Source organism: Podarcis gaigeae, assembly GCF_964106915.1.
Source record: "Podarcis gaigeae genome assembly, chromosome: 4".
Taxonomy (NCBI): domain Eukaryota; kingdom Metazoa; phylum Chordata; class Lepidosauria; order Squamata; family Lacertidae; genus Podarcis; species Podarcis gaigeae.
Window position 1 is genome coordinate 107,875,269 of NC_139677.1, and position 24,108 is coordinate 107,899,376.

Sequence of the window (24,108 nt, forward strand, 5' to 3'; positions counted from 1 at the left end):
GAGTCTTCTCTTCTCACGAGGTGGCCAAAGTACTGGAGCCTCAGCTTCACAATCTGTCCTTCCAGTGAGCACTCAGGGTTGATTTCCTTCAGTATGGAGAGGTTTGATCTTCTTGCAGTCCATGGGACTCTCAAGAGTCTCCTCCAGCACCATAATTCAAAAGCATCAATTCTTCGGCGATCAGCCTTCTTGATGGTCCAGCTCTCACTTCCAGACATCACTACTGGGAAGACCATGGCTTTAACTATGCGGACCTTTGTTGGCAAGGTGACGTCTCTGCTTTTTAAGATGCTGTCTAGGTTTACCATTGCCTTTCTCCCAAGGAGCAGGCGTCTTTTAATTTCGTGACTGCTGTCACCATCTGCAGTGATCATTGAGCCCAAGAAAGTAAAATCTCTCACTACCTCCATTTCTTCCCCTTCTATTTGCCAGGAGGTGATGGGACCAGTGGCCATGATCTTCGTTTTTTTGATGTTGAGCTTCAGACCATATTTTGCGCTCTCCTCTTTCACCCTCATTAAAAGGTTCTTTAATTCCTCCTCACTTTCTGCCATCAAGGTTGTGTCATCTGCATATCTGAGGTTGTTGATATTTCTTCCGGCAATCTTAATTCCGGCTAGGGATTCATCCAGCCCAGCCTTTCGCATGATGAATTCTGCATATAAGTTAAATAAGCAGGGAGACAAAATACAGCCTTGTCGTACTCCTTTCCCAATTTTGAACCAATCAGTTGTTCCATATCCAGTTCTAACTGTAGCTTCTTGTCCCACATAGAGATTTCTCAGGAGACAGATGAGGTGATCTGGCACTCCCATTTCTTTAAGAACTTGCCATAGTTTGCTGTGGTCGACACAGTCAAAGGCTTTTGCATAGTCAATGAAGCAGAAGTAGATGTCTTTCTGGAACTCTCTAGCTTTCTCCATAATCCAGCGCATGTTTGCAATTTGGTCTCTGGTTCCTCTGCCTCTTCTAAATCCAGCTTGCACTTCTGGGAGTTCTCGGTCCACATACTGCTTGAGTCTTCCTTGTAGAATTTTAAGCATAACCTTGCTAGCGTGTGAAATGAGTGCAATTGTGCGGTAGTTGGAGCATTCTTTGGCACTGCCCTTCTTTGGGATTGGGATGTAGACTGATCTTCTCCAATCCTCTGGCCACTGCTGAGTTTTCCAAACTTGCTGGCATATTGAGTGTAGCACCTCAACAGCATCATCTTTTAAAATTTTAAATAGTTCAGCTGGAATACCATCACTTCCACTGGCCTTGTTATTTGCAGTGCTTTCTAAGGCCCATTTGACTTCACTCTTCAGGATGTCTGGCTCAAGGTCAGCAACCACACTACCTGGGGTATACGGGACATCCATTTCTTTCTGGTATAATTCCTCTGTGTATTCTTGCCACCTCTTCTTGATGTCTTCTGCTTCTGTTAGGTCCTTTCCACTTTTGTCCTTTATTATGGAAATCTTTGTACGAAATGTTCCTTTCATATCTCCAATTTTCTTGAACAGATCTCTGGTTCTTCCCATTCTATTGCTTTCCTCTATTTCTTTGCATTGCTCGTTTAAGAAGGTCTTCTTGTCTCTCCTTGCTATTCTTTGGAAATCTGCATTCAATTTCCTGTATCTTTCACCATCTCCCTCGCATTTTGCTTGCCTTCTCTCCCCCGCTATTTGTAAGGCCTCATTGGACAGCCACTTTGCTTTCTTGCATTTCCTTTTCATTGGGATGGTTTTCGTTGCTGCCTCCTGTATAATGTTACGAGCCTCCATCCATAGTTCTTCAGGCATTCTGTCCACCAAATCTAAATCCTTAAACCTGTTCCTCACTTCCACTGTGTATTCATAAGGGATTTGACTTAGATTGTATCTTACCGGCCCAGTGGTTTTTCCTACTTTCTTCAGTTTAAGCTTGAATTTTTCTATAAGAAGCTGATGATCTGAGCCACAGTCAGCTCCAGGTCTTGTTTTTGCTGACTGTATAGAGCTTCTCCATCTTTGGCTGCAGAGAATATAATCAATCTGATTTCGATGCTGCCCATCTGGTGATGTCCATGTGTAGAGTCGTCTCTTGTGTTGTTGGAAAAGCGTGTTTGTGATGACCAGCTTGTTCTCTTGACAGAACTCTATTAGCCTTTGCCCTGCTTCATTTTGATCTCCAAGGCCAAACTTGCCAGTTGTTCCTTTTATCTCTTGACTCCCTACTTTAGCATTCCAATCCCCTATAATGAGAAGAACATCCTTCTTTGGTCAAAACAAAAAAAATTCCTTCCAGTAGCACCTTAAAGACCAACTAAGTCAGTTCTTGGTATGAGCTTTCGTGTGCATGCACACTTCTTCAGATACACATCTGAAGAAGTGTGCATGCACACGAAAGCTCATACCAAGAACTGACTTAGTTGGTCTTTAAGGTGCTACTGGAAGGAATTTTTTTTGTTTTGGCTATGGCAGACCAACACGGCTACCTATCTGTAATCCTTCTTTGGTGTCACTTCTATAAGGTGTAAGTCTTCATAGAATTGGTCAATTTCAGTTTCTTCAGCACAAGTAGTTGGTGCATAAACTTGGATTACTGTGATGTTAAAAGGTCTGCCTTGGATTCGTATCGAGATCATTCTATCATTTTTGAGATTGCATCCCAGTATAGCCTTCGCCACTCTTTTGTTGACTATGAGGGCCACTCCATTTCTTTTACGGGTTTCTTGCCCACAGTAGTAGATATGATGGCCATCCGAACTGAATTCACCCATTCCCGTCCATTTTAGTTCACTGATGCCCAGGATGTCAATATTTATTTTTGCCATCTCATTTTTGACCACCTCCAACTTACCCAGGTTCATGGTTCTTACATTCCAGGTTAAGTACGGACCTCTGGAATGAATTAAGTACTTAACCCGAGGTACCACTATATATTGTTTAGAGCCTACTGTTATTCCTTTAACCTCCTCCTCTTTTCTTAGCATATTTCGCAAAACCTCCAAGACCGAAATAAAAAGCAGAGGGGAAAGTGGGCACCCTTGCCTGGTTCCTTTCTCAATTCTAATTTCTTCTGAAACCACATTATTAACTATAATTTTAGCTTTTTGTTCAAAATAGATCGCATTAATACCATTTAAAAATTCTTGTCCAACCTCAATACTTTCTAAATTCCTTTTCATAAAACTCCATGAAACATTATCAAAGGCCTTCTCAGAATAAACATTAACATCGCTTTAGAGTTTTTTTTTAACATCCAACCTTTCTAACACATCGATTATATTCCTAATATTATCTTTCATATGTCTCCCAGGCAGAAATCCTGCCTGATCCTTGTGAATATAATCTGTTAGCACCTTCTTCAACCTATTGGCCAAAAGGTTAGCAAAAATTTTGTAATCCACTTTGAGTAGTGAGATTGGTCTATAATTTTTCACATTGGATCTATCTTGATCTGGTTTTGGCATCAGGGTTATAAAAACTTCTTTCCAGGTTTCAGGTGCTTTGTCCCCTCTTAATATCATGTTGCATATGTCCATCAATGGCTGAATAAGCCAGTCTTTCAAGGTCTTATAGTACTTTGCTGACAAACCATCTGGCCCTGGTGATTTGCCTAGCTGCATCTGATTTATTGCATTCTCAACCACTTGTCTTGTAATCAATCCATTAAGCAGGATCTTTTTATTTTGGGGAATTTTTTGCAATCCATTTAAATTGCTCAATTTTATCTTTATCTTCATTTCCACATTTATACAGCTGTTTATAACACTTCTGAAAGCATCTTCTTATCTCTGCAGGGTTCTCCACAGACTTCCTTCTGATACAATATTAGTAATAGTACTTTGTTTCTGTCTCTTTTTTAATTGTCAAGCAGGCAGTTTTCCACATGTATTTGCAGATATAAAATTCCTTTGTCTCATCATCCTTATTTTCCATTCTATTTCCTGGTTTATACTCTGGGAATACTGAATCTGTAAAGCTTTACTTTCCTTTTGGATCTGCAGGTTCTTTGGGTTACATCTCAAATTCTTCTATCTTTTAATTGAGACAAAATATTGTCTATTTTTTTATTCCGTATCTGAAAGTAATCTTTAAGAGTCTTTGGGCTTTCCCAGTTGCCTGTACATTCCTCAACAAATCATCGTTCATTCTCCATCTGAAGGATCCCTGCAGAAATATTTTCATTTCCAAAAACACAGCATTATGATCAGAGCAAGTCTTTGGGCATATTTCAACTTTGTTACTCTGGGAACAATGTCTCTGGATATCCATAAATTGTCACTTCTTGAGAATGATTGATTTGCATCGGAATAGAATGTGAAGGCTTTTTCTGTTGGATTTCTTACTCTCCATATGTCTGACAGATCAAATTTGTCCACCATTTCAAAAAAGACCTTCGGTAGTCTGCCAGAATTCATAACTTTCTGTCTCTGTGTTCTATCCATAAGCGTTGATGCGACACCATTCAAATCTCCCATCAAAATCTATCTGTAATCCATATAATCCAGAAGTCTTGTTTCCAGATTCTTAAAAAATTCCGCTTTGCCATCATTTGGTGCATAAATTCCCAAGAGCAAATATTTCTCGCCTTCTGCCTTGTCTTCTACTGCAATATATCTTCCCTCCTCATCTTTAAACATTCTAGGATTCCATTTTACTTTAATAGAAGACCACTCCTCTTTTCTTCACTTTGTCCGATGAAATGAATTCCTGTCCAAGTCTTTTATTCTGAAGTATTTTTCTATGTAATCTGGTGACATGAGTTTCTTGCAGACAAATTATATCCAAATTCTGTTTTGCTAACACATGATACACTTGGTTCCTTTTTAGTTGTGAGTTCAAGCTGTTAACATTCCAAGAGTAAATTCTCAGTGCCATCTTGTGATATTAGGGAGCCCCCGTACCTGCCCCTGATGCCTGTTGACTTTCCAATCCAAGTTCCTCAATGTTTCCCCCCAAAAAAACCTCATTTTTTCTTCAACGGTCTTAATTCTTTGTTTCCTTCCTTGAAATTTGAAGGAGAGGACCTCTGGGAACTCCCACCTGAAGAAGATATTCTTCCTTCTCAGAGCTCCAGCCAGGTCCGCGTAATTGTTCCTTAAATTCAAAAAGTGTTTTGGAATCTCCTTGAACAAAACAATTGGCTTGTCTTTTATCTTCCGACCTTTTTTGTAATGTAGGCTCAAAATCCTGTCTCTCTGTTCCTTTGTCTTGAAAACCAGTATACAGTCATATACCACTTTTGAATCTTTCTTAGGCCCAAACCTATAGGCCATCTCAATCCAGGACCTTAACTCGTCTTTTCCAGATCCCAGCAGGCTGCAAACTCCTCAATTAGCCAATCCTTAAGATTATCTTGTTCCAATTGAGGTGTGCCTCTCACTCTCAGTTGGTTCTCACATTCCTTCATCTGTAAGAAGGCAATTGCATTAAGCGCCTCCTGTTGGGTCCTCTCCACATCAAGTACTCTCACTGTTTCCAATTTCATCAGTCTTTTTTCCGTGACCAGCAACTTCTTCCCTGACCTCTTGAAAACCTGATTTCAAATCTGTAAATTCTTGTTTTAGCTCCTGTACATTCTGCTGGGTTCCTTTAACATCTGTTCTTATTTCTGTTAACATATGCATCACCGACTCTTCAAAAGTTGGTCTTTGGAGCCTCTTTTCTCTTTAACTTGGCTTTTCTCAGGTTTATCTACCCCATTAGCCGTAACTATTCCAAAGTGTCGAGGTCAAGTCACCCAGTCACAGTCCACAAAATTTTTAGTATGCAGGCAGCAGCAGGAAGCTCAGCAGCTCCCCCCTTTCAAAGTCCTGTTCTTTTTACTCTGCTTATTCTTTTTTAAAACCACCACAAGAAGCTCAAACACTACGGAGCGGCATCTTGCCATTAAAGTAAGGAGTGTTGGGTTTGGCTGTCCTTTCTTGGTATTAGTTGACATTTTTATTTCTTCTCTATATAAACACTGATGTCAGGATACAGGAAGCTTCTGATTCTAAGCAGCTGCCAGGGTTGGAAGATGGCCCAGAGCAAAGAGAGGGGGGGCTGTAATGGAAACACTCTCTCAGAATGTAGGTGAAAGGCCGAACTCCACTGATAGCCTCTCAGAAATGGCAGGCCAGCCTTTGAGTATTCAAGAGCGGGGGGGAGGGACAGGAAAAAGGATGCGATTTGTCACAGAGTATGAAGAGAAGGTTCCTCCCACGTTGCATTTGTAGGATGAAACGTGACACTGAGAACTTAGTTGAGTCATCATCGTAATGGCAACCAGCTCACGGGAGTGGAGCTCCTGGTAATCTGTTCTTTTCTTGGAATAAAACCAACTTTATAAATGAACTGCACTCGTGCACGACTCACTGCCATCACAACTTACTATCCCTATATATACAGTGGTTCTCTCTAGATACAAACAGGGCTGGTGTGTTCTTCAAGCTATCCTATTTGTCGATCCCGCCCACAGAGGTATTTTCACTCTGAGAGATCGGGGGGTGGGTAGTGCTTAAGCGCCCCATATTTAATGTTTAATAACAATTACTGAGTGCTGGGTGGATTCCTACAACAGTATTAAAAATACATGCCTTCTGCCACATTGACCTGTGCTCCCCGTTTGGTGTCGTCTGCAAATGGGATGGGCATCCCCTCAGTTCCTTCCTCCAAGGAACAACAACGGGCCCAGGACAGAACCCTGCAGCACCCCTCGTCACTTTTCCCAGGATGAGGAGGAACCATGAAGGAAGACTGTTCGGGTTTGGTCAGTCAAATCCACCTAACAGTTACCTTGTTCAGCTCACATATTACCAGCTTCCAAGTAAATATTTCATGGGGGCACTTTGTCAATAGCCTTACTGAAATCAAGACGCACTATTTCCACAGCTCTCCCCTGATCAACAAAGTTTGTAACTCCATCCAAAAAAGGGGGAGGAGAGATTTCACTGGCTTTACTTGTTTTTGAGAAAGCCATGCTTTCATCTAGTATGTTTATATTGTGAAATCTTCAGATGAAGGGCACATAATATTAAAAATGATAATAAATAAGGATATTGACAAGCTGATTTTTTAGCATATGCATGGAAGGTATATTATCTGTCCCTTCTCTGTTTCTCTCTCCAAGCATCTTTTAAGTTCAGATCTTCTACCAATTGATTAAATGTTATTGGGAACTTCCCTTTTCTTGATGTTACGTCTCTTTCCGTTCTATCTAGAGCCAGGGATGTTACTCTGTTGAAGTCTCCCATGATGATCATTATTGTCATTACTGTATTCTAATAGCTTATCTTCAAGGTTGTTTTTGAAGTTTGTTTTATTTCCACTTGGTGCGTATACCCCCACCAAAATTATTTCTTCTCTGCCTTTTGTCAATTGTATTCCTAATATTCTTCCTTCGTCATCTTTAAGTGGTATTTTTGCATCTCTTTTGGTTTATATATATATATAAAACTATTCCTCTCTTTTTGGAAACATCTGAAGCTATGTATTCTGTTCCTAATTTCTTATCTATGAAAACTCTGTCATGTTTCTTAGCTATATGTGTTTCATGGAGACCAATGATGTCCCAATTTTTCTTTTTTAAGATTTGCTCACTTTAATTCCTTTTTACCTTATTGTTCAAACCATTGATGTTCCACGATATAATGTTCAAATTCATTAATCTTTATTAGACACAAAGTCAAATATCAACATCAAATATCAACATCAAATACGGAACTGCAATTAAGTACAATAATATAGTTGTGGGAAACTCTGCTTCTTTTCTTATCCTCCTGGACTTTCCTGTCCTTGTTCACTTTCTTCTCTTTCTTGAGCTGTACCCCCTCCCAAGCCTATTTTGTATATTTTGTATTTCCGCCAAAATTTTCTGAATTCTGGGGATCTAAAAGTCTTTCTTCTATCTTTCTTCTATCTTTGTAGGTGAAGGAAATACCTTCAGGAAATTCCCACTTGTGTCTAATTTCATTTGTTTTCAACACCTCTGTCAGAGTCCAAGCAGCTGCCAGGGTTGGAAGATGACCCAGAGCAAAAGGAGGGGGGTTATCATGGAAACACTCTCCCAGAATGTAGGTGAAAGGCCGACCTCCACAGATAGCCTCTCAGACATGGCTGGCCAGCCTTCGAGTATTCAAGAGCGTAGGGGGGTTACAGGAAAAAGGACACAATTTGTCACAGAGTACGAAGAGAAGTTTCCTCCCACGTTGCATTTGTAGGATGAAACGTGACACTGAGAACTTAGTTGAGTCATCATCGTAATGGCGACCAGCTCACGGGAGAAGAGCTCCTGGTAACCTGTTCTTTTCTTGGAATAAAACCAACTTTATAAATGAATTGCACTCTTGCGTGTCTCACTGCCGTCACAACTGATTATCCATATATACAATGGTTCTCTCTATATATATACAGGGCTAGTGATTCATAGAATCATAGAATCATAGAGTTGGAAGAGACCACAAGGGCCATCGAGTCCAACCCCCTAATTGATTGACCTAGTTCTTCAAGCTATCCTATTAGCCGATCCTGCCCACAGAGGTATTTTCACTCTGAGAGATCGGGGTGGAGTGGCGGTTAGTGCTTACACGTCCCACATTTAATGTTTATTAAAAATTACTGAGTGCTGGGTGGATTCCTACAACAGTCTTAACAATACATGTATTCAATAAACATTGGTCACATGTTATAAAAGCAATACGGATTGTGTCCCCCCACCTTCTTGATTTCTCCAAGTAACCAAAATTTAAGGTACTTAACTTGTGGTGCCCAGAACTGAACCCAGTATTCAAGGTGGGGTCTGACCAAGGCAGAATAAAGTGGTATTATTCCTGCCCTTGATCTGATTCAGCCTTCTGCAACATTGGCCTCCGCTCCCCATTTGGTGTCATCTGCAAATGTGATGAGCACCCCCTCAGTTCCTTCATCCAAGTCATTTACAAAGACATTGAAGAACAAGGGGCCCAGGACAGTACCCTGCAGCACCCCAGGATGATGAGGAACCATGAAGGAGGACTGTTTGGGTTCGGTCAGTCAAATCCACCTAACAGTTTCCTCATTCAGCCCACATTTTAACAGCTTCCTCACAGAAAGATCACAGGGGACGTTGTCAAAAGCCTTACTGAAATCAAGACGCACTATTTCCACAGCTCTCCCCTGATCAACAAAGTTTATAACTCCATCCAAAAAAAGGGGAGGAGAGATTTCTCTGGATTTACTTGTTTTTGAGAAAGCCATGCTTTCATCCTTTGTGTTTATGTTGTGAAATCTTCAGGTGAAGGGTACGTAAATTTTAAAAATGATAATGAATGATATTGACAAGCTGGAACATTTGCAAACGAAGGCGATTTATGTATTTATTTAATTTGTATACCACTCGACCCAGTGGTGCTGAATTGAATGAAATATTGGTGGGGGGCCAGATAAGACCTGCTTTGCACAATAAATCACATGATGCATGCATGCCATTGGAATGGCAATGCCTACAAAATTGGGGTGTGCCCCCCTCAAATGTTTTATTGGGGGGCAAAAACCCTCAGCCTCTAAAGTTTGACTCCTGTTGCCACGTGTCAGGACGGTTACAACATAGAAGAAAAACACAATATAAAAATACAAAATACGCATGTGTAACCCTCTTCTCACCACATCTTAAAAGGACATTAGATATCAATCAGCCAAAGGCCTGGTTAAAAAAGTGCAGATTTCCTTGTCTCCTAAAGCTATATAATGAAGGATGTCTCCCCAATATGAACTCTTTGATGGCAAGTGAGAGAGTAGCTCCGACTAAAGCTCTTTCCACATTCAATGCACTGATAAGGTTTCTCCCCTGTATGGGTTCTTTGATGGGAAGTGAGATAGTGGCTGTGACTGAAGCTCTTTCCACATTCCACACACTGATAGGGTTTCTCCCCTGTATGAATTCTTTGATGGGAAGTAAGATCAGAACTCTGACAGAAGCTCTTTCCACATTCCACACACTGATAGGGTTTTTCCCCTGTATGAATTCTTTGATGTGAAGTGAGATGGGCGCTCTGACTGAAGCTCTTTCCACATTCCACACACTGATATGGTTTCTCGCCTGTATGAATTCTTTGATGGGAAGTGAGTTTGGAGCTCTCCTTGAAGCTCTTTCCGCATTGCATGCACTGATAGGGTTTCTCCCCTTTATGAATTCTCTGGTGCTTAGTGAGATCAGAGCTCTGACTGAAGCTCTTTCCACATTCCATGCACTGATATGGTTTCTCCCCTGTATGAATTCTTTGATGGGAAGTGAGATAGTCGTTTCGACTGAAGGTCTTTCCACATTCCATGCACTCATAGGGTTTCTCCCCTGTATGAATTTTTTGATGGGAAGTCAGACTTTGGCTGTAACTGAAGCTCTTTCCACATTCCACGCACTGATAGGGTTTTCCCCCTGTATGAATTCTTTGATGGGAAGTCAGACTTTGGCTGTAACTGAAGCTCTTTCCACATTCCACGCACTGAAAGGGTTTCTCCCCTGTATGAATTCTTTGATGAGAAGTGAGATGCGAGCTCTTCCTGAAGCTCTTTCTACATTCCATGCACTGAAAGGGTTTCTCCCCTGTATGATTTTTTTTATGGGAATTGAGATCAGAGCTCTGACTGAAGCTCTTTCCGCATTCCACGCACTGATAGGGTTTCTCTCCTGTATGAATTCTGTGATAATTAGTGAGATCACAGCTGTGACTAAAGCTCTTTCCACATTCCACGCACTGATAGGGTTTCTCCCCTGTATGAATTTTCTGATGCTTAGTGAGATTGGAGTTCTGACTGAAGCTCTTTCCACATTCAATGCACTGATAGGGTTTCTCCCCTGTATGGGTTCTTTGATGGGAAGTGAGATTGGAGCTCTGACTGAAGCTCTTTCCGCATTCCACACACTGATAGGGTTTCTCCCCTGTATGAATTTTCTGATGCTTAGTGAGATTGGAGTTCTGACTGAAGCTCTTTCCACATTCCATGCACTGATAGGGTTTCTTTCCATTGAGATTTCTTTGTTGGGAACTGGAATGGGAGCTCTCCCCACACTCCAAATTCTCACGTGGCTTCTCCTCTCTGGGGATTTTGTCGTGTTCATCCTTGTTCTCGATTTCCAATTCAACACAATCTGCAATGGAGACAAAAAGGGATTAGAGCCTCAGGAACAAATGAAGAAGAACTGAAGGGAGTTGTGTGTGTGTTCATTACCTTTGTGGTTCGTCATTAACCAACGTATTTGTTATTAGATTTTGATGGGTTGTTGAATGTTGCTTTGTTTGATATACAGCAGTGGTAAAATTGCAGAAGCCTTTTGTGGAAAAAAGTATATTTCAGAGGTTTGATGGCTCATAACCCTGCTTTTTTTTTTGAGTAATATCATAAAGTTATGTATCAATGGAAAGATAATTTAATCAAGAATGTAATTACCTGTATTCTATCAAATGTTATAGCCAACATATTTATTATTATGGGCATTAACCAACATATTTATTATTAGATTCTAATGGTTAATGGTTGTTGAATGTTGCTTTGTTTGATATACAGTAGTGGTAAAATTGTAGAAACCTTTCGGGGGAAAGTGTATTTCAGAGGTTTGGTGGCTCATAACACCACTTCTTTGAGAGGGAGGCTCATTTAATTTCATTGTACACAGGTTGTACAATGACAATAAAGGTATTATTAATAATATTGTGAAATTATTTATCAATGGAAAGATAATTTAATCAAGAATGTAATGCAACAAAGTTTGTTCAGTTATCTGTATTTGTCAGGCTGGAGCCAACAAGCCAGCAACAGCAGCTGCCAGACTTGAATGGCTGCCCAGGGGACGAAGGGAGGATTGTTATGGGAAAAACAGAGGAAAGTACAGGGTAGAGTTCACAGCCCAGAGAAATACAGGAGTTATCAGACAATAGCTTGTCTGGGCCAGTTTCCAAGCCTCTCAGCCTGCAGGAATGCAGGAGAGGAGCGGTATAAGAAAAGGAGAAATGGAAATCATAGAAGTGACAGAAGAGATTCGTCTTCACAAGTTGTTTCTGGAGCAAGAGGAACAATGCTGAGGATTTAGTTGAGTCATCATAAGGGTAGCCATAAGTCATGGGGGCAGAGAGCTCCAGACAAGAGGCATGTTTTTTCAGGAATAACACCAACTTTTAATTGACTGTACGTGTTCGAGTCTTGCTGCCACTACAGCATGACTCAACTCAACTGCTGCTGAGAACAAAAGCCCATCAGATAATTAAGCAAGGATGGCTGAAAAGCGACAGCAGCAGCAGCCCGTGGATATGCAAGCCGGGCAAGGCGCGGCAGCTGCGGAGGCTCCAACGGCAGTGGATACTACACAAATTCTCTGGGCAGAGAATCAAGAATTAATATTAGCATGACTGGAAGGAGTGACGGGAGAACAGGCAAGAGAGCTCTCTGACTTATCCGGTAGGCAAACTGCAAAAAACCTAGTCCCCCCCCCACGCTTCAATGGGAACAGTGCAGCGTATGACTCCTTCCGAGCCTCCTGCTTATATTACCTACATCTTAAAGGGGAAGAATACAGAGATGAAGAAGCAAGAATAGCCACGACTGTGGGGCTTCTGGGGAGGTGGCTAGACAGTAGATTACCCCTTACCTGATGCCAATGACTGCGTGCTCACTAATTTACCTGCCTTTTTGAAGCTCTTGGACAACATATTCAGGAATCCCGCACAATAGGTGTAGTTGGAACAGGAGTCAATGTAGCACAGTATTGGTCCAGTTTTATGACGCACGCCTGTCAACTGGAGTGGGAAGGGAAGACCTTGATTGCCCTGTTCAAAGCGGGACTCTGCGAGGAGATTTGCAATGAATTTGCGGAAATGCCAAAGTTGAACACCTTAGAAGAGGTGGGGCAAGCTGCTCTGCAGTTAGGCCTGAGATTCCAGATGGGTTTGCTCAGAAGAAAGAAGAGGTGATACAAAACGGGGGAGTGATGCAAAGGATTTCGCAGAGAGAGGAGGGTTGCTGTACAGAGGGGGAACCCTCTACGTCCCAGAAGGGGAACTCTGAGCCAAGGTACTCAGACAGCACCATGGTAGTCCAACGGCAGGCCATTTTGGGCAATGGAAGACAGAATGCCTAGTAATGCGAGACTTCTGGTGGCAAAGGATGCAAGAGGGGGTCAAGGAGTATGTATGGGCGTATAACACCTGTCAACGGGCACAGGCCCTGCGAGACCCCAGCAGGCCTACTACAACCACTACCTATTCCCCGTGTCTGCAGTCATGGGATTGTTGTCTATCACATGACGGTGTATGTTTTCATTCCACAGAGTGGGAAGTAACAGAGACAGGAGCCTTGTGTTACTGTGTTCTGTGATGTAGGACTATTGTCCTTTGTTCTCTCTCTTTGCTATCTGATGAGAAAGAGGAAGGAGCTAAGTCAGAATGCTCCGAGGGTTTTATATGTAAATAAAGTAGATTAGCCAAAATGCTGAGTTGCTGGTACTTTTATGCAAGCTGCGAAGACTCTGCAGATCCCTAAGTGTGCTGATGTCTGTTGGCATCAGTCGCTGTGATGTTCGGGCAGAAGAAAGCTTTTGATGCTCCCAAACAATCGACCAGGAAGAAGAGAACATGCCATTCAGGCATGTGCCTCTGCCAGGGTCCTGCACAAGAGTAGCTCCTGACACTACCTACCCCACAGGGGCCATGGGAAACCATTGCCATGGATCTCATCACCGACTTGCCAGAGCCACAGAAACAGACAGTGATCTGGGTTGTGGTGGAACTTTTTTCAAAGATGGCACATTTTGTACCCTGCGAGAAACTACCCTCAGCACACAAGACAGCACAACTCTTCGTGGAACATGTGTTCAAACTGCATGGACTACCATGGAAGATTGTGTCAGCGGAATACAATTCACAGCCCAGTTTTGGAGAAAACTGATGTAACTGCTGAAGGTGGAAATATGCCTCTTGTCAGCTAGACACCCACAGACGAACAGAGTCAGAGAGGACGAAGGCTACAGTGCAGCAGTATCTACGATGTTATGTGAATCACCAACAAGATGACTGGGTAGACAACTTGGCACTGGCTGAATTCATTTACAATAACGCAGTACATTCATCGACACAACACCATTTTTTGCTTGTCAAGGGAGACACCCACAGATGTTTCCAGGGCAGGGGGACAACCTCGCAGTGCCAGCAGCAGAACAGTATGCAGAAGAAATGGAAGCGCTGCACAGTATTTTGCAGGACCACCTAGAAAGGGCGAAGGCTCAGTACAAGGCGGAAGCAGATAAACACAGGCGGGTGGGCAAGGAGATAAGGGTGGGGAACCAAGTATGGTTGTCCACAAAAGACTGGCCGAGCAAGGGACAATGCCGTAAGCTGGAACCGCAAAGGGTGGGGCCTTTGAAGTGGTGGAACAAATCAACCCTGTGTCGTTCAAGCTATGCCTATCTGAGTCAATGAAGATGCATCTGGTGTTCCATCGGTTGCTTCTATCTCCACTGACGGCGAGACACCCGTATCAGGAGAGGAAGGAATCCCCACTCTTGCCGATATTGGTGGAGGGTGAACCTGAATACGAGGTGGACGAGCTATTAGACTCTGGCAGGAGAGGTAGGGGGTGCAGTATTTTGTGTCCTGGAAGGGCTATGGACCAGAAGAGAATTCATGGGAGAGCACAGGAAATATACATGTACCAAGGTTGCAGAGCGAGTTTCACCGTAGGTACCCCAGGAAACCCAAACCCCAAGGTTGGGTAGAGGAAGAGATGAAATGGGAAGAAGAAGGGGAGAATGAGCCCGAGTGGGAGGAAGAAGCAGAAGAGGAGCAACCGGGGTGCAGTTCTTGGGAGGACAATGAGGAGGAATGGTGGGAAGTGGCCCAGAGCGCCCCAAGAGAGGAAGAGGAGAGGCAGGAGGAACAGGAGGGGGCCCCTAGAGGGGGGAGGATGATGTAAGGCTGGAGCCAGCAAGCGAACAGCAGCAGCTGCCAGACTTGGACGGGAGCCCAGAGGGAAAAGGGAGGATTGTTCTGGGAAGAACAGAGGAAAGTACAGGGGGGAGGTCACAGCCCAGATAAATATAGGAGTTATCAGACAATAGTTTGTCTGAGCCAGTTTCAAAGCCTCTCAGCCTGAAGGAATGCAGGAGAGGAGGGGTACCAGAAAAAGGGGAAATTGACATCACAGAAGCGACGGAAGAGATTCGTCTTCACGCGTTATTTCCGGAGGAAGAGGAACAAAGCTGAGGATTTAGTTGAGTCATCATCAGGGTAGCCACAAGTCATGGGGGCAGAGAGGCATGTTTTTTCTGGAATAAAACCAACTTTTAATTGACTGTACGTGTTTGCGTCTTGCTGCTGCCACAGTATTTTATCAAAGGTTATGGTCAAATAACCAGAAAAAGCAAGCACAACTTGCTTAGGTTGACTTTTGTCAGTGTGTTATGTGATTTCAGTGATTTCGTCAGTGTGTTCTGTGATCAAGTTGGTTGGTTTTTTTGTCTTATTTCATTTAGTGAGTTTGCAGACATAATAAAATTGTAAAAATGGCACAAAGAGTTGACTGGTCACCCAGAAAGCCATGTAAAATATTATTATTAGGTGAGCAAGGCTATAGTTATGAAGAAATTAGAAGCAAAATTGGGGAAAACAACCAAAGCTGGCCTTTCTATATATTTGAAGAGGTATAAGGAGACTCAGTTGCTACAAAATCAGACTGGTAAAGGCAGGAAAAGGTGCACAACAGCAAGTGATGATCAAAGGATGAAGAGACTGTGCCTACGTGGCAGAAGAAAATCATCTGGGTGTTTACAAGATGACATGGTGCAATGTAATGTGAATTTGAGTGCAAGGCCTGGTCTAAATGCTAGAATTCTAAGGAAAAAGCCATTGTTATCTCTCAAGCAAAGGTTGAAAAGATTAAACTGGGCTAAAACCCATGTTAACTGGACAGCGAACAATGGGAAAGTGTTCTTTGGAGTGATGAGACCCCAATCTCCTTGCTTGGTATGCGAGCAAAAGGTGTGGGAAGAATTTGTGTCATCAAAGGAATGTAAATGCCCCAAAATACATAAATGAAATACTTGTGCCCAAACTGAAGCGTTCCACATGTTATCTTTTCCCAGATACTGAACCTTTTTATTTATTTGTTTGTTTTCTATTTCAACAGGATTCAGCTCCATGTCATACTGCTGGTGTGCAAAAGGTGGTTTCAAGATAATCATATTCCACTGCTGGAATATCTCCAGACCTTAACCCAATCCAAAATCTTTGGAGCCGACTGAAGGAACTTGTTAGTCAGAAGCAACCCAGCAATAAAGCCCAACTAATAGAGGCAATAATTCCATCTTGGTCTCACCTTATTACAGCTGCAGAACCAAAAAACGTGCTTCACTCCATGGGAAAGTGTTGTAAGCATTGTAATTAAAGCTAAAGGTTCCCGAACTCAGTATTAATTGACATGGTGAGAATTTCTGTTAAAAGATTGGCAGATGAAAATGATGGACTTTGCAAATCTGGTGACACTGACAGGAAAAATTCAAAACCAGCACGATTAAGTATTCCAAAAGGATTGGAGTAAATTTATACGATATCTGAAAGATTATTGTAAGCAATTAACATCACTAGCAGGTTGTCTGAAGACTTGTAATGAGAATTTCTCTACCTTTCTATATTTAAATTTTAAGCCATTCTGTAATGAGTGTAATAAGAATTGGAAAATGTACAAATTGCAATGATATAAATGTTAATTTTGAAAGCCATGAGGCGGCAGGGAAGGAAGTTGAGGCTCCAAAGAGCCAGGGTGGTATAGCGGATAATGATGATGGGAATGTATAATGTTAAATGGAAAACAAATTAAAATTGTATTTTTTTCAAAAAAAAAAAAAGGATGTGGCTCTGTCCTCTTGGCTTCAAAAGACACAGAACTCGCTTATGCTTGTAACTGGAACAGTAATTGTAATTGGTGGTTAGAGCAACAGACAAAGGCATAGAGGCATTGACCAAATAAGGAAAACGGTAAATATGAGGGGTGGGCGGTGGAATTCAGGGTGAGGGCAGATGTCAACAGGGGTAGGGATTTTAGTATTTTAATTAGGCGGTTGTAATAATAATAATAATAATAATAATAATAATAATAATAATTTATTTATACCCTGCCCATCTGGCTGAATTTCCCCAGCCACTCTGGGCAGCTTCCAGAGAGAGCCAGTGTGGTGTAGTGGTTGAGAGCGGTAGTCTCGTAATCTGGGGAACCGGGTTCGATTCCCCACTCCTCCACATGCAGCTGCTGGGTGACCTTGGGCCAGTCACACTTCTCTGAAGTCTCTCAGCCCCACTCACCTCACAGAGTGTTTGTTGTGGGGGAGGAAGGGAAAGGAGAATGTGAGCCACTTTGAGACTCCTGAAGGGGAGTGAAAGGCGGGATATGAAATCCAAACTCTTCTTCTTCTTCTTCTTCCAATCAAATGTTAAAAACAATACTGTCAGGGAAGAGTTAGAAGTTTCCAGTTTATCCGAGGGAGAAAGCATTCCCCAAGGGGGGGAAGAGAGCAGTGAATCTAATAGAAGGGAGCAAGAGGAACAAGAGGGAGGGACCGGCTGTTCCCAGGAAAGGCCAGGGTTCAGGAGGGGAGATACAGGCCAGCTCTAGCCAGGAGGCTAGGAAAAAGGGCGGGAAAGCGAAGGGAAGGGCGCCTTTGCCATTTTGAGGGTGGCTGGTCACGGAGAAGCAGAGCTCAGAAGGTAGCTGAAAGAAGTGACTCTGAGGAATGATATTTAAGAACCGTTTATAAGATTATTTTGTTAATACGCAATAAAAAGCTATAAAAGAACAAGAAGCGTTTTTGTGGTGATCTGAAGAGGACAACGACCAGGCCTGACAGATACAGCATTAAATATTAAAAACTTCCCTAAACTGCCTTCAGATGTCTTTTAAAGAAAAGATAGCTGGTTATTTCCTTCACATCTGATGGGAGGGCGTTCCACAGGGCGGGCGCCACCACCAAGAAGGCCCTCTGCCTGGTTCCCTGTAACCTCGCTTCTCGCAGGGAGGGAACCCCCAGAAGGCCCTCGGAGCTGGACCTCAGTGTCCGGGCTGAACTATGGGGTGGAGACGCTCCTTCAGGTCTACTGGACCGAGGCCTTTTAGGGCTTTCAAGGTCAGCACCAACATTTTGAATTGTGCTCGGAAACATAATGGGAGCCAATGCAGGTCTGTCAGGACAGGTGTTATGTGATCCTGGCGGCCACTCCCAGTCACCAGTCTAGCTGCCGCATTCTGGATTAACTGCAGTTTCCGGGTCACCTTCTAAGGTAGCCCCAGGTAGAGCTCACTGCAGTAGTCCAAGCGGGAGATAACCAGAGCATGCACCACTCTGGTAAGACAGTCTGCGGGCAAATAGGGTCTCAGCCTGCGTACCTGATGGAGCTGGTAGACAGCTGCCCTGGACGCAGAATTAACCTGCGTCTCCATAGTCTGTAAACCCTGCGCATGCCCAGCCAATGGGGAAACAGGGGAAAGAACTTGCACTGCATGTAGCTTGTATTTTGCTAAGTTTGTGTGTGCCTACTTTGGGACACCCGTGCTTGCAAGGATGTCTATGTAATCAATAAACTCTTTGCTGCTTCACCAATTTTGTTCAGATTTTATTTTGAGGGTCTCAAACCCACCTGTCCAGACTGAGAAATCAGTGGTCAGCATATTCTGCCGTGGGCAGTGAGGACATCCAGTCCTCATCATAATCCCGTTTTTAATGGGACTTGCATGTACCTCTGAAAACCTTGGGATTCCCCCAAACCTAGTGACTCCCTCTTGTGTGTGGAGGGGATGGATGGTTTGGCTACATGAGGAAGATTCCCACTTCAAGAATACCGTATTTTTCGCTCTATAGGGCGCACCTGACCAGAGGGCGCACCTAGTTTTCAGAGGGGGAAATCAAGGAAAAATATGACCCCCCCCCCAGCTCTGGGTGCAGCCTGTCCGCTTCTCCCAGACCTTCTCCCTGCTATTGCGGGAGGTGGGGGAATCCCCCATCTCCCGCAAAAGCCCACAGGAGGGAGAAGGGACGGACTCAGCCAGTCAGTCCCTTCTCCCTCCTTAGGGAAAAGCCCTCAAGAGCGGCACACGCTTTAAAGGCTGCATGGCTCCTGCGGGCTTTTCTACGAGGTGGGGGAATTCCCCCATCTCCCGCAAAAGCCCACAGGAGCCGCACACCCAGTTCCAGGAGCAGCGCGAAGGCGTCGCACGAACCTGTGGGGCTGGCGGAAGGGGCAAGTGCTGCTTTCCCCCACCGCCAGCCTCAAAGACCAGACTCTCCTGGCTTCAGCGGAAGCAACGCGAAGCCTCCGGAGCGCAGGCTTCAGAGGCTTCGCGTTGCTATCGCTGAAGCCAGGGAGCCTGCATTCACTCCATAGGATGCACACACATTTCCCCTTCATCTTTGGAGGGGGAAAAGTGCGTCCTATAGAGCGAAAAGGGATGCGGGTGGCGCTGTGGGTAAAAGCCTCAGCGCCTAGGGCTTGCCGATCGAAAGGTCGGCGGTTCGAATCCCCGCGGCAGGGTGCGCTCCCGTTGTTCAGTCCCAGCGCCTGCCAACCTAGCAGTTCGAAAGCACCCCCGGGTGCGAGTAGATAAATAGGGACCGCTTACCAGCGGGAAGGTAAACGGCGTTTCCGTGTGCGGCTCTGGCTCGCCAGAGCAGCGATGTCACGCTGGCCACGTGACCCGGAAGTGTCTCCGGACAGCGCTGGCCCCCGGCCTCTTGAGTGAGATGGGCGCACAACCCTAGAGTCTGTCAAGACTGGCCCGTATGGGCAGGGGTACCTTTACCTTTACCTTTATAGAGTGAAAAATATGGTAACTTGGCTCAGAGGGCATGAGGTAAAATTTTGTGTGTCTTGCTCATTCGTAGTGCCTGGATGACTGGCAAAGCATACTTGGGTCGAGCTAGAAATGGTCCATGAGGCCAGATCTGACCTGATCATCATCTTTTAGAAGACATCTGAAAGCAGCCCTGTTTAGGGAAACTTTTAATGTTTAATAGACTATTGTATTTTAATATTCTGTTGGAAGATGCCCAGAGTGGCTGTGGAAACCCAGCCAGATGGGCGCGGTATAAATAATAAATTATTATTATTATTATTATTATTATTATTATTATTATTATTATTATTACCTGCCCCAGAGTGATGGATCTGTGCCAATTCCCAACTTGAGGCCAAAAGCAGACTCCATCAATTATGGCTCCCAAGACGGGACCATCTTGCCAGGGGCTCCTCCGAGAACAGAGCCCAGTTTACTTAATCCTGTCGGGCACAACAGCATCCTTCAGACTCTGCTGGGCCCTTGGATGCTTCTCAGCGCATCAAGGTAGGTAAAACTGTGGCCTCTATTCCTAAAGGTGGATGCTAAAATGAAAAACCTGACAGGAGCTACCTAGCTTTCCTAGTCAAAACAAAACAAAAAAATTCCTTCCAGTAGCACCTTAAAGACCAGCTAAGTTAGTTCTAGGTATGAGCTTTCGTGTGCATGCACACTTCTTCAGATACACTGAAACAGAAGTCACCAGACCCTTCTATACAGTGAGAAGGTGGGGAGGGGTATTACTCAGAAGGGTGGTGGGAATGGGTGATTGGCAGATAGCTGTGATGAGCCTGTTGACGACTCTTAACGACTGCAATAGGTCTAACAGGAAAAAGCAAGGGGTGAGAAGGTGAAAAATGGCTTTGTCATGTATAAAGATGGTTCACTGAAAAAACTGTAATTTACTCTTTCTTGTGGGTGTGTTAGGTTCCCAGGTGTTGGGGGGGGCGCGGTTGAGCTCTGTGGAAATGTATGAGGTTTGTTACATAGAGGTATTTTTTGAATTTCCAGGCAGATAGGACGATCCCACAGGGAGCCTTACCAAGAGAGGCCATGATCCCCCGATTCTCCTCCATGACGTCCTTATGCAGAGCTCTCTGGTCAGGATCCAGCAAAGCCCATTCCTCGTCCGTGAAACAGACAGAGATGTCTTCAAAGCACACTGGACCCTAAAAGAAAAAGGGAAATGTCCTCCTCTGAGACAGCAGAAATATGACCTGCTACACAATGCTCTGTCTCCTTCCTTCCTGTGCGTTGTTTCAATAGGATTGTTTTGCTGCACATTTTTATTATGGATGTCTATTTTGACGTTTTAATTGAATTGTTTTATTCTGCTTTTAATTATGGGTATTCGTCTTTGTGCAAATAGGTGGTTCTCTTCCTTGTGGATTTCAAGTCATCCTGCCTACGCAGGGATTCCAGTTTCCCTGATGGAAGGATCCCCTTTCTCCTCTCCTCATGTCCTGTTCTGAAGAGGATCCCTCCCAGTGCCCCACAGCCAAATTCCAGGGGTTCAAGGGGGCATGGAGAGGGGGAGGAGTGGGGGGCAGGCTATATTTCGCAGCAGATGGGGCTGGCTAGGTGAATCCTGGCCTCTATTTGTTTTTTCATTTTGTAAAATTCTAATAAATATCTGTTTTTTTAAAAAAACAGTTTCAGGTTAAGAACAGACCTCCGGAACGAATTAAGTACTTAACGCGAGGTACCACTGTGAATACTACAGTATAAGGTTTAAGTCTGTTTCTGCGGCTTCTCTCTCATTCCCTCACTTAGTTATGAGGGGTCTTTCCGTGAGGTACTTTTGACACAGCCCAGCTTCCTTCACAGCCAGGGGCCACTTTTCCTCAGTTCCCCTGAGGTATTTTCCTTTGTATGCCAGACCCAGGGGATCCTCTCAGCCCTTGCCACGGACTCGGGAATCTCCTTTCCTAGAAGATCTCTCTCCTCCTGACTGGAAGGAGACTCCAGAAGAAGAAGAGGAGAGTCTTCCCACAGCTTCTCCCTCCAGCTTCACTCCCTCCAGACCCTCAACATGGTCTCCCCATCTCAGCTCTGAGGCTCCTTCCTCTGGCTCCATAGATATTCTCCTCAGAGCGGAGGATCCACTCAGATCAGAGCCACTTCTCCCTCCCTCCCTCCCTCCCCCCTCTCCTCATCCCCATCTTCTCTCGATCATCCCTCTCTCCCATCTCTCTCTTTTTTTAATAAATATTTATTAAAGTTTAACAAATACAGAGAAACGAAAGACAAACAATAAAAAATTACAATAAAAAAGGGAAAAAAATATTGGGAAAAAACAAAAAAAGACAGAAGCATTTTAAAAACACAAACATTTAAAAAGGAAAAAATAATAAAAACCATATTTTCATATCCTTATTTTACATTTACTTATTTCCTTGGCTTCCTCAAACCTCCCTCTTTGTATTCCAGTTCAATTAATTATTTCAGCAAGTCCTTTCCCTCTTTCTCAAATTTAAATCCAAACTTCTTCTTAACGCCATTTAGCCTTAAATTTTACCCTTTAACCATATTCAATCTATTCTTACTTAATTCTTAATAACATTTCTACTAAAGCCAAATAACTTCTTTCCAACAACCTCCTAACATTCATTAATTTTACAATATTTCTGTAAGTATACTTTGATTTTTTTCCAATCTTCTTCCACCGACTCTTCTCCCTGGTCTCGGATTCTGCCAGTCATTTCCGCCAGTTCCATATAGTTCATCACCTTCATCTGCCATTCTTCCAAAGATTATCGGGCAAATGATAGATTTTTGCAAGCTTGACTGGTGTCATGTACCACCTGTATATCATTTTCATTATATTCTCTCTTAATGCATTACATGCCGTAAACTTCATACCTGTGGTCCACAACTGTTCCCAGTCAGCCATCATAATGTTATGACCAACATCTTGTGCCCATTTAATCATAGCAGATTTCACCGTTTCGTCCTGAGTATTCCATTTCAACAGCAAGTTATACATTTTTGACAAATTCTTAACTTTAGAATCTAATAATTCTGTTTCCAATTTTGATTTTTCCACTTGAAAGCCTTTTTTTTAATTCACATTATATACCTCCCTTATTTGATAGTAATGGAGCCAGTCTTGCACTTTATTCTTTAATTTTTCAAAGGTCTGCAATTTTAACCTGTCACCTTCTTGTTCCAGAATTTCACAATACTTCGGCCAATTGGCCTCCATACTGAGTTTTTCATCTCAAATCCCCTCAGAAACGGCTCTTTATTTTCCCTCCAAAAGTCCTGGCGCCACCCCCCTCTGGGTAGCCAATCAGAAAGAGGCTCTGGCCCTCTGGTGGAATGGTGAGGCACTGCACTCCCAGACTCTGCTCTGGCTCTGCTGTCCGTCACAGCAGCCAGCTGCCCCAGCAGGCCTTGCAATCTCCCCACCGCTTGAGCCATCCTCCATTGTCTCCCAAGACAGGCGGATGAGGACAGAGCCATTCAGGGGCCACAGGAAAGGGGCATCGGGGGCCGACAGAGGCAAACTGGAGTGGGGAACCATCGCCGAAAGGATGCCTACCTCTCTCTTATTCTAAAAGATCACGCCACATTTTCCCACGAGTGCTGGTTAGATTCCGGCAACAGTCTTCACAATTTATGTATTCAGTAAACATTGGCCACGTGTTATAAAAGGAATACGGACTGTGTTCCCCCACCTTTTGGATACTTAAATTGTGAAGCCCAGAATAGAACACAGGATTTTAGGTGGGGCCTGACCAAGGTAGAATAAAGTAGTACTATTCCTGCCCTTGATCTGATTCTGCCTTCCACCACATTGACCTGTGCTCCCCGTTTGGTGTCGTCCGCAAATGTGATGAGCATCCTCTCAGTTCCTTCATCCAACTCCATGTAGCCATGTTGGTCTGCCCGTGTTGGTCTGCCATTGAAGAAGTGTGCATGCACACGAAAGCTCATACCAAGAACTAACTTAGTTGGTCTTTAAGGTGCTACTGGAAGGAATTTTTTTTTCCTCTTTGGTTTTGGTCAGTCAAATCCCATTAACAGTTTCCTCGTTCAGCCCACATTTTTCCAGCTTCCTCACAGAAAGATCACTGGAGACTTTGTCAAAAGCCTTACTGAAATCAAGACACACTATTTCCACAGCTGTTCCCTGATCAACAAAGTTTGTAACTCCATCCATAAAAAGGGGAGGAGAGATTTCTCTGGCTTGACTTGTTTTTGGGAAAGCCATGCTTTCATCCTGTATGTTTCTGTTGTGAAATCTTCAGATGAAGGGCACATAAATATTAAAAATGATAATAAATAAGGATATTGACAAGCTGGAACATGT

General features: G+C 43.6%; 1 protein-coding gene across 1 annotated transcript in view; it reads right to left on the bottom strand.

Annotated features, from left to right (window-relative positions):
• Nucleotides 1-7,603: 7,603 nt before the first annotated feature.
• The window catches only part of LOC310843479 (uncharacterized protein), a 47,854-nt gene continuing 31,349 nt past the window's right edge, over nucleotides 7,604-24,108 (bottom strand). The window contains exons 2-4 of the mRNA XM_083736941.1: nucleotides 20,836-20,962; nucleotides 8,431-11,076; nucleotides 7,604-8,365 (exon numbers count right to left, since the gene is read on the bottom strand). Of these exons, the coding sequence (XP_083593067.1) occupies nucleotides 9,668-11,076; nucleotides 20,836-20,869 (1,443 nt within the window). The 5' untranslated portion in view covers nucleotides 20,870-20,962 and the 3' untranslated portion in view covers nucleotides 7,604-8,365; nucleotides 8,431-9,667. The remainder of the gene's footprint in view (nucleotides 8,366-8,430; nucleotides 11,077-20,835; nucleotides 20,963-24,108) is intronic.